Here is a 14,909-nt window from a genome sequence, read left to right on the forward strand (position 1 = left end):
TCAAGACCTGGCTTTTCGAGCAGTAACGTTCCCCTCTCCCCCAGCGCATTGAGACCCCTCCGGGTGAGTAGCGCGCTATACAAATGTTATGATTGATTGATTGATGAGGGGTTTGGCGCGTGTGTCTTGTTAGCGATGTGAACTGCGAATGTGCGATCTACTGACGGGTTTTGCACACTCCTGGGTGGATCTTGTGCACCAGCACACAGGCGGGGGCAGGCACCCCGTGTAGGCGTGAAGAGGGAACGCGTGGATGAAGGGGCCTGCAAATGCGTGGGTCTCTTACACTGGTACGGATGGGACCCCGTGTAGGGATGAAGAGGGAACGTGTGCTCTCCTGAGGAGGGAGTCTCGTGAGTGGCTTCAGTGACAGGGGGGGTCCCGAGTGGGGACGAGGAATGGATGTATGCTATGCTGAAGGGGGTTGTCTCGTGCGTGGCTTCTGTGATGGGATAAGGAATCCTAAGTGGGCACGAGGAATGGATGTGTGCTCTGCGGCACGTGCGTCTGTCTTGCGCTCTGGCACAGTGACATGAGAAGGAGGCCTGCGCACACATGAGTTACGGACGAAGCTCTGCTTCAAGAGGGCAGAGCAGGCAGGGTCTATAGTATGGTGAAAGAAAATACTAGATGTGAATGCAGAGAAGGGGAAATTACTTTTGTGACAGCATAGGGGCTTAAGTAATAGTGCTGTAGCAAGAGAAGCGTCTCTGTGTGGACACACGGATGACAGAGTGAGCGGCCGCTGTAGTCTCCCCCCCCCCCCCCCCCCAGGCAAAGAGCCGCCTGTGCTAGGGGGGAAGACTTTGTCCTGTGGTCCAGTGTGGAAGCAGGGGTTCTGTGTGGAGATGGGAATGAGCATGGTGACTTAGGAGTTGGCCCTGCTAGGGGCTTTAAGTGGGCTGGGTCCTGCCGGTGCTCAGCACCGGCAGTTCTAAAAGGCAGGTGCTGAGATGGGTCCCCTATCAGGCTGGTGTGGGAATGGCGCCTCGAGTATGTGCGTGTGATACTGGGCGTGGCTGAACGTGCGTATTAGTTTAACACTGGTCCACGGCGCTGCCCCGCTCCTGTGCATTAGATAGCTCTTTAGGTTAGATGACTTACATTGAAATCAAGGGAGCCATACATGTTTAATTTAACAATCGAATGGATAAGGGAACGGAAGGAGGGCGTTGAGCAGGTTGGTGTGAACGTGACGGCAGAAAATGAGTGGAGGTTGGAGGGCGTTCTGCGCTGAGTACAGGCTGTGGGCAAAGGGTGGACAGCGGATGAGGTGTACTGGGTAAATAATACTTGCGACCATGGGGATAAAACACTATTCGTTGATGAGAATATTCTGTTAATGAACGCTTGACAGACTGACCCCCTGTCTGCCAGGCTCTGCAGAGCTCTCCGCCTTGGCCTGCGCGTCAGCGGCGCGAGGGGAGTCATTCCCGCCGCTGCCAGGACCAGCGGCCTTGGCTCCGTGCCGGCTGCTGCTGTCGGAGCCCGGGAGCCTGGCGTCATGCCGGCCGCTGCCGTACCCAGAGGAGCCCAGGCCTGCCCGAGCACTGTGCCCGCTGTGTGAGGAGTCGAACTGAGGGCCTGAGGCCAGGACGCACACGGGACTCTCCAAAGACGACCTCTGCAGCGGCTTTTCGAAGTCCACCATAGGTGAGGGCGTGGACAGTTCAGACAGGGTTCCTTCCTCGGGCCACAGACTGGTGAATGCGTCACTGTCCACCGGCTCCGGGCTCATGCTCCCCTCGCTGCCTGGCTCCCGGTGTGTGCGCGCCCTGGACCCCGCTGGCCTATGCCCGAGGCCGGTGATGGGCGATGCTGCTGGTGCGGTGGGAGTAGTGCCTTGCCCGGCCTCGGACACCAGGCCGCAGTCTCTGAGTGCGTCTCCTGGTCCCGCGGTCCTGGCCCGGTGGTCCGTCTCCAGTGCTTCCGGGGAGCTGCTCTCTGCACGCCCTGGCCCGGTACTCCACAGCCCCCTCCTCACGTCTCTCAGTACCGGGCCTGGTTCTGCAGTCCTACAGCCGCCGTCTTTCTCCCTGCCCGTGGTCCCCGGTTTCCTGTGGTCCCCCCGTGCGCCCTGTGGTCCCGCGGTTCGGGAGCCGTACGCATCCTCGGATGGGTGGCTCTGTATGGGCAGGAGCACTGCCCGGCGGTTGGCCGAGCCGGTCCTTTCAAACTCCACCAGCTTGCTGAAGGCCTTCTGACAGCCCTGCTCGGCCGGGTTGTCGCGGATGTGGGCGATCACAGTGGTGCCGTTGGCACCGGGATCCTGCAAGCTGGCAATGTCTGACCAGAAGCGGGCGGTCTCCAGCTGCGCCCCGCTGATCTCCTTCACGTACACCAGTTGCCCAGGATCAGCTTCAGCGGGCACCAGGCGGGCATGGATCACCTCTGCCAGCTTCATGGGGCTGACTTTTAACTTCTTGGGCAGTGCACACTCCTCGGGGTTACCAGCCTCCAGGGAGACGTCGTCTGTACCTGCCCCGGACACGTCCCTCTTCTTGCCCCTCCGCTTCCTCTTGAGTCGCTGCCAGGGCCTTGGGGAGGCAGGGTCCGGGTGGGCTCCGGGCACCAAGTCCCGCGGCTCCTTTACACAGCTCATAACATTGCCCATGCCTGAAGCTCCAGTGCTGCCCCGTCGGCAGGTGGCAGGCACGTGCACTCATTGCATACCCCCGAGCCGGGAACAGGGATACCAGGGGGTATTCAGACAGCAGTGGGGTGGCACGACCACAGAGCAAGCTCCGGCGCAGACAGCCATCTTGCAGCGCCGGAATAGCACTGGCCCTGGCTCAGACGGGCACCGCACCAGCCTAGACCACACGGGCATCATACAGCAACGAAGCCTCGTCTGCCAGTGCCTAGTTCAGAGAGCCATCTTGCATATCTGGAGCGGCAGCAGCCCTGCTCAGCGCCCCCGTCACGGCGCGGCTTAGGAGCTGCCGGAGCAACGCGTCTTCTCAGCCCCTCAGCAGCACGGGCTCAGCATCCCTCTGCAGCAAGCGCAGGACCAAAAAGCACAGGCAGAGCCGATAGGCTGCAGCCTCACTCCAACCTGATGTCACTGGCAGCATCCTTGGAGGCAGACGGGGATAATGAAGTAGAAATGGAGGAGGAGGGGCCGGAGGGAGGCGGCGGGGAGGAGAGTGTGCGGCCGGAGGAGCCAGGGTTTCATGGCTGCTTTGGGTAACCGCGACGCGATAGGTATGGGGACAAGGGAGGGTGTGGTTAGAAGGGGAGGGCGGCAGGTACGACGTACGAGAGGAGAGGTCTTTTGGGGAGAATTCTACTGTATTGTGGGTTCATCAGGAGACGGCATAGTAGAAGGGGCGTGGGGGAGGGATGGACCGGGAGGCACCCGAGGACAATAATGGAGAGGGTATGGGAAGCAAAGGATCGCAATTTCAGGAGGAGGGAGCAGTTACGTGAGACCAGGGCCCATGGTATGAAGCAAAGGAGGAAGAGGGAAGGAATGAAGGCTGCAGGAAGTGGAGTACAGTGGAATAAACCGAGGGGGTCGGAACTGTAAGGGAAATGAGACCGCAATGAAAAGAAATAGAAGTGTTGGAATGCAAGAGATGGGGACAGAAAAAGGATGAAAGGAGAAGAGGTGAACAACGTGGAAGGGGATGAAGGAAGACTAAGGAACCAACAAACGGGCACCAAGGATGAGGAGAGACCCACGGGAACGAACGATCAGTTTACTAAACCCGACCCACAGGGCACATCGAATGGCCTCGAGGGAGGGCCTATTGCAGTGCTTCACCTTCAACAGAATGCGTGCCGGTGCCCAAAGTGCCCCCCCTCCCCCACCCCCAGAAGCGGCGCCCGGGGTAGTCCATGTTGGCACACAGAATGCCGCTGACCGCGGCCCCTGCAGGGGGCCAATCGGCGGTCGGCGCCTTAGTGCCCCCGGGGCACCGGTCACCCCTCCACACCCCCTCCCACAGGGGGGGCGCAGACCGGAGCCCCCCTCCTCGGGCTGGCCGTAAGTGACGCGCAATGCGTGTCACTTCCTGGCCCGAGAGGGGGGGCGTGAATAGAATTACCAACGGCACATGATCGTAGAAAGAATCACCTGGAGGGCAGCAACGGCGGGCATCACTCCCGCGCTGCCCGGCTCATCAGGCGGGCAGGCGACCCAGTTGGTTGCCTGCCCTTGGATCGCCCGTTAGATAACCCACCCATTACATATTCTGGAATTATGTAATAAACCTGCAGCATTGTTACCCAACTCCAACTGTCTTGTGTGTGTCATTTGGGTAACCTATTATGGGGGAGGGGGGACAGCGGGGTGCCCCTGGGGGTACTATGCCTCTGCACCCACTGCCAGACGCTCCCTGCCCCTTGATCTCGCCAGTGCTGCTTCTGCCTCCTCCCTTACGTTTTAAGTGTTTTCTCCTCTGTTACTGGCTGGAAATGTGTGAACAGGAAAAATAAGTGGCGGTCCCCTAAAATGAGCGAAGGTGGCCCCCTGTGTTTTTAGAGGTCAGTCACAGGCAGGGTTTTAAGTGGGATGAACAAACTAGGGGGTCTCTCAAAGGGGCGTGGCCGATGTAATTAAGGGCGTGGCTTAGAAACACTTAAGCTGAAAATCTGTGCTTAGTATAGTGTGCCGCCCGACTTGTGTTTTGCGGTTTCTGTCATTGCATACAGATATATGATACAATAAGTAATATCATAACTACAAGTCAAGACTGTTGGCTTTGTCAATGGTTGTTAGTTGCATAAGATAATTAAGCAGCAACTATGGCTTGTATATAATATTGAAAAGCTTCCACTTAAAGCCCTGCTGACACCACGACAATGTTGCTGCTCCTGAGTTTCAAAAAGAGAAGGGAAATCCAGAGAGAAGATAACTCTCTTTAAAGGATTTCCCTTCCCCCGACAACTCTCACCTGGCATGACGTCATGCCCTAACTTAGCGAGAAGTGAGCAGTGTGAGCACGCGCACATCGATGTGCCTGCTGTCACTGTAAGCTGGAAAAAACGGACCGCCAGTGCCAGGGCACCAAACAGAGCCCGATAGAGACCGGATTCGAGGCCTCCTTTAAACAAGCATTGGCATAGCCAATAGGTCTCGCCTTTGGGACCTTATAAGTGTTTAGCCATGCAACAGTTTCATAACTAAATACTTATAAGGTCCCAAAAGCGAGACCTATTGGCTATGCCAAGCGGCCGTGTGGCCGCGAAAGTAATCACGATCACACATCAAAGCGGCCGCGAAAGTGAAAGCAATCGCGGTAAAGCGAGGCGCGTGCGCCCACGCACATGCACTGTTGCTCTAGGCTGGCCTGGTAGCACTTTTTGGAGCCCTCTCAATAAGTCTCACTAGACCAGCGCATGCGCTGGGTCAGGCAAGACCTAAAAACTGCTGGTGCTCAGCACTGGTGAGACCCGGCCCACTTAATGCCCTGGCCAAAGGTGAGAGGACGTAGCCTTACGGATAGAGCGGTCGACCTCGAAGGTGGGGAGCCGGGTTCGAGTCTCGGCAACAATGCTCAACAGCCTGTGATTCTGGGCAAATCACTTAATCTCCCTGTGCCTAACAAAAATGATTGTGTCCCTCTGTAATGAGACTGGTGCTCATGTAAAGCGCTCTGATACCGGATATCTTCGGGTCTGGTTTGTGCTATATAAAACTCTGAGAAAAGAAATGGCTGGCCTCTCTCTGTGCTTTAAAATGTACACCGCGCAGCAGGACATTAAGACATTGACGGGTCTGGTACCGCCAGAGGCCCCTGCGACAAGAACAAGGCTCTTCTCCCCCTGGACACTCAATTCTCCTCACACTGACCATCAGTGCTTGTTCTTATGCTGCACACCACTGGCAGCTCTCAGTGTGTTAATGTCAGCTCTAGCTACTGTGGCCAGGTCATCACACTGTCCACCAGTGCCAGCTATTCACACGGCCTCCAGCTTCTTACACTGCTAATGCCAGGTCATCACATTGTCCGCCAGTGGGAGTTCTTCACTTTTTCTTACTGCTTACCAGTGCCAGCGGCTCACCCTGCCCACCTCTGACACCTCCTCACACTACACACTATTGCCTTCACCACAAATTGCTGATGCCACAGCCACACACTGCCCACTAGTGCCAGTTCCTCTCACTGCCTTCCAATGTCAGCTCTCATATTGCCCACTAGTCCCATAGTGTCTGCTCACAGCAGTTTTTACACTGTTCACAGATGTCAGATTTTCCTGCTGTACACCAGGGCCAGCTTCTCAAAAGCAAATCGTCACACTCCTCACCAGTTAGCTAAACCGTATGGCACACTAGTGCCCGCAGCTTCCACTGCCAGCTCCTTGTACTGTTATCTACACCAGCTCATTACCCCCCAAATGGGGCTTCCCCGGCCTTAGAGTTTGGCTCTAACCATAGATACTCTGGGGTGTTGCAGACTCTCTGGAGTGGCCTAAGGGCCCTGTGCATGTTCTTACTGTCAAGGCTGTGTGGAAGTGCATGCACCTTCCTACAAATATTAGAAAGAGACATTGACTGTTCTAGGACATGGGCTGGCCTGTTAACACAGATAGAGGTGTGCGCACTGGCCCTTACGATGTTTCAGATACGTGTTCCGCCAGACAGACTGGAGTATGCGCCATGACACCTATGGCATTCTGCATAGGGGCCTGGCCTGCCAGTGCAGGCTGATGAGCATATACCTGCATCCCCGGTGCTCTATTCTCCGGGTTAGGCCTGCTGGTGCAGGCCTGTGTCTGCACGCTTGCATCCATGGTGTTAGTGGCAAGGTGCCCGGTCTGTCATCGCTGACCGGAAATGTGCAATCACACCCGAAAGGGGTCCACCCATGTCCGGCTGGTCCAAATAGTGTGGTGTGCTCGGCCCTACACCAAAGGTGTGAGGGGCTGGGCAGGCCATGTGGCCGGCCTGTCCTTGCTGCATGAAAAGGTGTGCGCCCTTCCTACCCATGTTGGGAAGTGGCACTACTTCCATGTTCTGAAACACGGGCCAATCTGTTATTGCAGACCAGTGGGAATCTCAACTCGTAGCGTGGGGCGAGCATGGAACTAACATGTGTGTCTGGAGACCGGATTGTCTAGTTCGGAGCACCAGCAATCATGGCCGGATGTAAGATGTATGGTTTCTGTACTGCTGGGACCACGACACTCATCAACGGCTAGTTGGTGGTGAGCAGATTCAGCGGTTGCTGGAACCTGTGTAGCCCGTTTCGTCGATCATACCTCATCTCTTTCGTGCAACATGCCGACTGCATGCTCATTTGGTGTGGTATCAGAATCACATGATGCAACCCTAGGAAGGAGTAGTTTCTTTTCTGTAACTCCAGTTCTGTAGTAGGGGTATCTCTGTTATAGTCATAATCTAGTGAATAGTCCCGCCCATGTGCGTGGACCCCGGAGCAATAAAAAATAATCTCTAAAAGGTGAAAAAATCATGCAGACCTGCATACACCTTTAAGAGAGAATTTAATTTAAAGACAGATAATGCAGCCTATACCCACAGGCTACACTGTCCAGTACTTCAACTAGAATTCCCCCAACATCCACAAACAGCACTGCCTGTCTAGTTTTTCTCCACATGGGAAAAAACCCTGCCTCTACCAGCAAAAGCCTCTGGAATGATAGAGAGGAAGGAGTGGACAGACAAGCCCCATAGGCTGCCATTATGTGGCTTGGAACAGGATACTGTGCCTTTAAGAAAACTTTCCAGTTTTCCAGAACTTTCCCCAGTATCCCAGAATGCCCAGCAGGTCCCACTTACTTTCAGTTTTTTTTGAAGGCGTAGCACGCCAGACCTGTAGCATTCTACATATGAATAAGTATCTCTCCACCGGGGAGGAGGGCGGGCGCTTATGACTATAACAGATACCCCTACTACAGAACTGGAGTTACAGAAATGAAACTACTCCTTCTGTAGTAGGGGATCTCTGTGTATAGTCATAATCTAGTGAATAGAATGGCAAGCCCATCCCCACACAACAAAAGCGGTGGAGAACACACAAGACACTACCACTACTGTGCGAACAAATTTCGCAGCGAAGCCTGCCCAAACTGAGCATCTGCCCTGGCATCCGTGTCCAGACAGTAATGCGCAGCAAAGGTATGGACCGACTTCCAAGTGGCCGCCTTACAGATTTCCGCAATCGGAACATTACGCAGCAAAGCCGTCGTGGCAGCTTTGCCCCTGGTGGAATGAGCCTTAGGTTTACCCCCTAAGGTCTTATTAGCCTTTTGATAACACAATTGTATGCAGGACACAATCCACCGAGAAATGGACTGCTTAGAGGTCGCAAGACCAGTCCTGACTGAGCCATAATTAACAAACAATTGGTCAGACCTACGAATATCCTTGGTCTTATCCAGATAAAATTTCAACACCCTCCGAACATCCAGGGAATGGAGAGACCTTTCCGCTGGCGAAGAGGGGTTCTGAAAGAACGTAGGTAAAGTTATGGTCTGGTTGACATGAAAATCAGAGATAACCTTAGGAAGAAATTTAGGGTGAGTACGCATCACAACCTTAGCAGCATGAAATACAGTATAAGGTTCTTGACAACATAATGCCTGAAGTTCACTCACCCTGCGGGCCGATGTAATGGCCACGAGGAACGCCGCCTTCCAGGATAGGTGCTGCAATGAAGCCTTGTGAATGGGTTCAAAAGGCTCCTTCATCAGTCTGGACAGCACCACATTCAAGTCCCAGGAAGGCGAGGGAAGTCTGACGGGAGGAAACACTTTCTTCAAGCCTTCCAAAAAATCCTTGACCACAGGGATCTGAAAGAAGGAAGTCTGTGAAGGGCATTTCCTGTAAGCAGTCAAAGCAGCCAGATGAACCTTAATGGAATGGAAATTAAGGCCAGACTGCGCCAGATGTAAAAGGTACGGAAGGATGACATCTTCCTTACATGTTGTCGGATCAAAGTTCTTGGACTTACACCAGATACAGAACCTCTTCCACTTGTAAGCATAGGATGTTCTAGTGGAAGGTCGCTTAGACTCCTTCAGAATGTCCATACAATCGTCTGGTAGATTCAGATGGCCATATTGCACTATTTCAGGAGCCATGCCGCCAAACCCAAAGACGAGAGGTTGGGGTGCACCATCCGCCCCCCGAACTTCGTGAGAAGGTCCGGCCTGCACGGCAACCGCATGTGAGGAAGGAGAGACCGGTGAAGAAGGTCCGTGAACCACCACTGCCTGGGCCACTCCGGGGCGATCAGGATCATCCGCGCCCTGGACTGGGACAACTTGATGAGCACCGCCGGAATCAGGGGAATGGGTGGAAAAGCGTACAGAAAGCTGTTCGACCAATCGATCCATAGCGCATTCCCCAGCGTCCCCCGCTGGTAGTACCTGGATGCGAAGTCTCGGCATTTGCTGTTTTCGGCGGTGGCGAACAGATCTACGTCTGGAGTCCCCCACCTTGCGAAGACTTCTCCTAGTACTTCGTCGTTTATGACCCATTCGTGGTTTTCCTGAATCAGCCTGCTCAAGGCGTCCGCCTGAGTATTCTGCACTCCTGGCAGATGCGTGGCCGTAATCGTCAGTCCTCTGGCCAGCAGCCAGCGCCAGATCGCCTGCGCCTCCTGCGATAGAGTGCGCGATCTCGACCCCCCCTGCTTGTTGAGATAATACATCGTGGTTGTATTGTCCGTCTGTATCAGCAGCGAGTTGGTCTGGAAGGACGGAAGGAAGGCCTTCAGTGCCAGGAAGACAGATCTGAGTTCCAGGAAATTGATGTGGTACGTCGCTTCCAAAGCAGACCACTTCCCCTGAATCTGCAAGTCCCCGGAATGCGCTCCCCAGCCCTGGAGAGACGCATCCGTCACGACACTCGTCGTGGGAATGTCCTTGCGGAAGGGAACCCCCTTGAGGAGGTTTTCCGCCGAACACCACCACTTCAGAGACTGAAGAGCATGCAGCGACAGGCGTATCTTGTCGTCCCAAGAGCCTGTCCTCTGATCCCACTGATCCTCCAAACACTCCTGCAGTGGTCTCATGTGCAGCCGAGCGTGAGGCGTGAGGAAGATACAGGAGGCCATCGACCCCAGTAGAGACGACACCTTCCGCACTGTTGTCGATGGAGCAGTCCTGAGGTCCTGAGCCTTCCGAAGGAGTGATAACCGTCTCTCCTCCGAAGGAGACACGCTTGCTGACCGCGTATCGATGGAGGCCCCCAGGTACTGTATGCACTGGACCGGAGTCGTGACCGACTTGGACATGTTGACGTGTAACCCCAGCTTGTGCAAGAGCTCGCCCGTCCATCGGAAGTGTTCTTGCGCTTCCGCGAAGGATGATGCCTTGATCAGCCAATCGTCCAGATACGGGTAGACAAACACCTTGTTCTTCCGCAGGTGTGCCGCCACCACCGCCATGCACTTTGAAAAAGTCCTGGGCGCAGATTTTAGCCCGAATGGCAGTACTGTGTATTGATAGTGATTGGCGCCGACTTGGAATCGCAGGAACTTCCTGTGCTTCCTCGCTATGGGCACATGGAAGTACGCATCCTGTAGATCTATGGCACAGAGCCAGTCTCCCCGTTGCAGCTGAGGGTAAATCTGGTGCAACGAAAGCATACGGAACTTCTCTCTGCGAATCCATTTGTTTGCCTGCCTCAAATCCAGAATGGGCCTGAACTCGTTCTTGTCCTTCTTGCGAACGAGGAAGAACCGAGAGTACAGACCTCTTCCCCTTTGAGACAGAGGTACCTCTTCTACCGCCTTTTTTCTCAACAAGATGTCTGCCTCCGCCTGGAGCTCTCTCAGCTGGAATCGAGAGCTGACCGGCGGAATCGCTAGAGGCGGGCTGATAAACCGAAGACTGTATCCACAATATTCAGCACCCACTTGTCCTGAGTAATTTTTCTCCACTCTGCCGGAAAAAAATGAATGCTTCCCCCCACTGGAGTGGGTAACGGTTGAGGGGGAAGTAACCGCTCAGGGCCGAGACCCGGCCGGGCCCTTGGTTGTGGTAGTAGCCTGCTGGCCTCCTCTACCCCTCTGGCGTTTCTGGAAGGGCTTGCGGAACTGCTGCTGTTGTGGCTGCTGCTGTCCCGAGCCCTGCCCTCGCCCTCTGCCCGACGATCCGAACCTCCTTTGGAACGGGCGCTTCTTTTTCTCGGCCTTCTCCAACCCGACGGCCGTCAGGGTTTCCGCTTCAGCCTTCATGCGGGCCATCTCATCATCTGCATGTTTCCCGAACAGGGTTTCCCCCGAGAAGGGCAGGTTGGCCACTCTTTGCTGCGCCTCTGGCTTGAGTGACGTCAGGCGCAACCACGAATGACGCCGCTGGTGGACGCCGTGACAGTAGGCGTGGGCGGCCAATAAAGCTACGTCCGCCGCTGCGCTGATCGTTTGATTCGACACCAGCATGCCCTCGCGCACCGTCTCCAAGAAGTCCTCCTTCTTGTCCCGTGGCAGGAGGTCTGCATATTGCTGCAGGGACTCCCACAGGGCCCAGTCGTAACGGCCCAACAAAGCCCCTGCACTCGCCGCCTTCATGGTGGTGGCGGCGGTGCCACACACCTTCCTGCCCGCAGAATCCAGCCAGCGGCTTTCTTTGTCGGGCGGAACCGTGGAGGCCGGGGCGGTCGCATGTTGTTTTCTTGCTGCCGTCACGATCACCGAATCCGGCTTCGGGTCCACTCTCAGAAATGACGGATCCGACTCCGGGGCCCTGTACTTTTTCATGAGCCTGGAAGGAGCGGCCTTCGTCGTCGCGGGAGTAAGGAACAGTTCCAAGGCGGGTTCCACCAGTCCTGGTACCAAAGGCAGTAGGGGCGAGACAGGTGTTTTTTATGAAGCGTCTCGAATATCACGGACGTCGTGGGTGTTGGAACCGTCACCGTGATACCCAACTTTGCAGCCCCTCGCAACAGCACCTCTTGGAAAGACACCAGGTCGTCCACCGGAGACACCCTCGTCCCCGGGGAGTCCGACAGCGTCGGGGAAAGACCTCTGTCCGAGGAGCGCGTGCGCGACCTGGACCTATACCTCCTACGGCGTCGTCTTGAGTCCGACGAAGACCGTCCACGGCTCCGTGATCTTCTCCTCCTATGAGAGCGGGAGCGCGACCTCTTCGGCTTCGGCCTGTCCACCGGCCTCGCTGGTCCAGGCGACCGTGGGCGTCGTGGTTTCGGGGTCCCCTGCGGCGGAGTCGGGTACCGTGGAAGGGAAACCGACCGCGGAGGAACCGGCGGCGGCCCCACAGGGGTGCGTGGCAGCGACAGAGGCTGGGGCGGCGGAGGCAGCATCCGCGGCCGAGGTGGCGGTGGCGGAGGTGCTTGTGGAGGTGGCGGTGGAGGCGGATGTGGTGGTGGTGGCAGTGGAGGCGGCGTCGGCGGGAGAGGAGGAGGCGACGGAGGCATCCGCGGCGGCGTATACACCACCGAGTACACCGATCCCGGTGACTCGCTCTTCCTCGACGTCGATCTACTCCTCGACGTCGATCTTCTCCTCGACGTCGATCTGCGCCTCGACGCCGACCTGCGCCTCGACGCCGACCTGCGCCTCGACGGCGATCTGCGCCTCGACGGTGACCTGTGCCTCGACGCCGATCTTCTCCTCGGCGTCGATCTTCGCCTTGACGGCGACCTTCGCCTCGACGGCGACCTTCGCCTCGACGGCGGCCTCAAGCGTCTCGACGTCGATCTCCTTCTCCTCTTCATCGACGGCGAGCTGCGATCCCTCGACGGCGAATGCCGACGCCGGGTCCCATCTCGACGACGACCGCTGGACGGGGCCGACGACGGCGTCGTCGCCGACGACGCCGATGTAGTCGACGGCGGCCTATGCACGTCCCTCGACGGCGATCGTCGACGCCGCTTCTCCCCAGAGCCCTGGGGGGACGGCGAACAGACGGTGGTCATCCTCCTCGACGTCGCCGTCGACGCCCTCGACGTCGACGGGGAGTGGGAGCGTTTACTGGTCTTCCTGCCCCTGGGGAGCCCCCCAGAGGCCTCAGTATGGGCCAAATCAGCCCCTCCAGACCCACCTGGTGCCTTCAGTCTTCGTTCCTCCAGAACTTGAAGCCTGATCTTCATTCTGTCCTTCAGGGTCCTTGCAGAGAACGAGTGGCAGATGGTACAGCTTCCAGGCACGTGGGACTGGGGAAGGCAACCTATGCACACCTCGTGTGGATCAGTTTTAGCCTTCTTTCGACCACATTCCGGGCACTTGTCGAACAAGCCAGGCATGTTGACAGTACCAGCTACTAAACACAAGAAAAAATGACTAAAATTGCCAAAATCTCAATTAAACCCTTGAAAGGGGAGAGCTCAATGCTCCAGGGTCCTGCTAGCAGGAGCCCGAAAAAAGAACTGAAAGTAAGTGGGAACTGCTGGGCATTCTGGGATACTGGGGAAAGTTCTGGAAAACTGGAAAGTTTTCTTAAAGGCACAGTATCCTGTTCCAAGCCACATAATGGCAGCCTATGGGGCTTGTCTGTCCACTCCTTCCTCTCTATCATTCCAGAGGCTTTTGCTGGTAGAGGCAGGGTTTTTTCCCATGTGGAGAAAAACTAGACAGGCAGTGCTGTTTGTGGATGTTGGTGGAATTCTAGTTGAAGTACTGGACAGTGTAGCCTGTGGGTATAGGCTGCATTATCTGTCTTTAAATTAAATTCTCTCTTAAAGGTGTATGCAGGTCTGCATGATTTTTTCACCTTTTAGAGATTATTTTTTATTGCTCCGGGGTCCACGCACATGGGCGGGACTATTCACTAGATTATGACTATACACAGAGATCCCCTACTACAGAAGTAGAGGTGTACCGGAAGCAGAGCCTCACTCCACCTCATGTTGCTCTGCTGAACTTGCGACTCTACTGGTCTGCTGCAGCTATATCATTGTGCACTGGACGTGGTGTTTCCATTCCAGGGAGGTACGGAATTCCATCTCTTCGCTGTGTCTGACTGAAATTGCCTGGTGCAATCCATCGCAACGTGCACCAGTCATTGTTCCTCCGTTCCCGGGAGGCACAGGATTTGTATCTCATCGTATTTGAAATCTGAAGTGCTTGGTATGACTCATCCCAATGTGCACGAACAGCTATGCTGTGATTGCCTGGGCACAACATGGATCAGCGTGTACCGATCGAGGCACCTTCTCCTATCGAGACCTACTCCCCCATTCATCGTTTGTTTCCTTGCTGCCACTTTTCACGGCGGACCAACTGCCCTCTCCAACCCTGGCCCCTCCAGAAGACGTCTTTGTGCTAGGAAGTAGCAAGAGAGATTGACTGGGTTGGAGAAACGCTTTCAAGACAATTCGGAAGCGGGTCAAAGTAATGTCTTACTCCGTTGTGTTTTGAGACCTGCGGGTGAACTTCCAGAGTGGCTACTAACCTCTCCCTTGTTTATGTCTACCTCCCAATTAAAACTGTTACATATTCTCACATGCTTCCCGAGGACCCAGACAGTGTGATTTGGGCTGCGTGCGGCCCAGCGTCCGGGAGGCAAGGCTGGTTATCATCCGGGGGTTTAGGACAATCAGGGTGAACTAGAGTGTGGAGGGAGGTGTGGGCCACATAGTCTGCCGATACGTTGATTCTTGACAAAAGCACAATACCTTTTGACATTGGGTTTTCCCATGTGGCTCCGGCCCACGGTGCTGCTTAAAAGTGTTCTATTTTCGTTTGTGTATCATTTTGGTATGTAGTGCATGGGTGCTCTCTCTCAACTGGGGTGCGAGGGGGGGTTAGATTAGGAATTGTCTACAGTGAGCATAATAGAGATGTCATAACAATACGAGTGAGCCAAGTACTCCTAGTAATATTTCAGAATGTGTATTATGCCCAAAAGTATATGACGATCATGTTATACTTATTGAATATGTGCGTTAAATATAAACATTTTTATATACATCCTGTGTGGTCTCATTTGTGACGTTCAGGGTATTTATCGCGAATGGCTGCTGTGCCTTTCCCTGC

General features: G+C 55.3%; 2 protein-coding genes across 6 annotated transcripts in view; both read right to left on the reverse strand.

Annotated features, from left to right (window-relative positions):
• MACF1 (microtubule actin crosslinking factor 1) overlaps window positions 1–14,909 on the reverse strand; it is a 1,146,281-nt gene that overhangs the window by 844,092 nt on the left and 287,280 nt on the right. The window lies entirely within an intron of this gene.
• LOC146857747 (uncharacterized) lies at window positions 1,340–2,709 on the reverse strand. Its single transcript, XM_085646752.1, has one exon. It carries the CDS (start codon window positions 2,612–2,614, stop codon window positions 1,340–1,342), a length of 1,275 nt encoding a protein of 424 aa, XP_085502878.1. The 5' UTR covers window positions 2,615–2,709.

This window comes from Triturus cristatus, chromosome 3_2, assembly GCF_964204655.1.
Source record: "Triturus cristatus chromosome 3_2, aTriCri1.1, whole genome shotgun sequence".
In the NCBI taxonomy this organism is placed as follows: Eukaryota; Metazoa; Chordata; class Amphibia; order Caudata; family Salamandridae; genus Triturus; species Triturus cristatus.

Excerpts from the sequence above, each read along its gene's own strand:
- LOC146857747 (XM_085646752.1), bottom strand. The coding sequence starts at position 2,614 with ATGGGCAATGTTATGAGCTGTGTAAAGGAGCCGCGGGACTTGGTGCCC.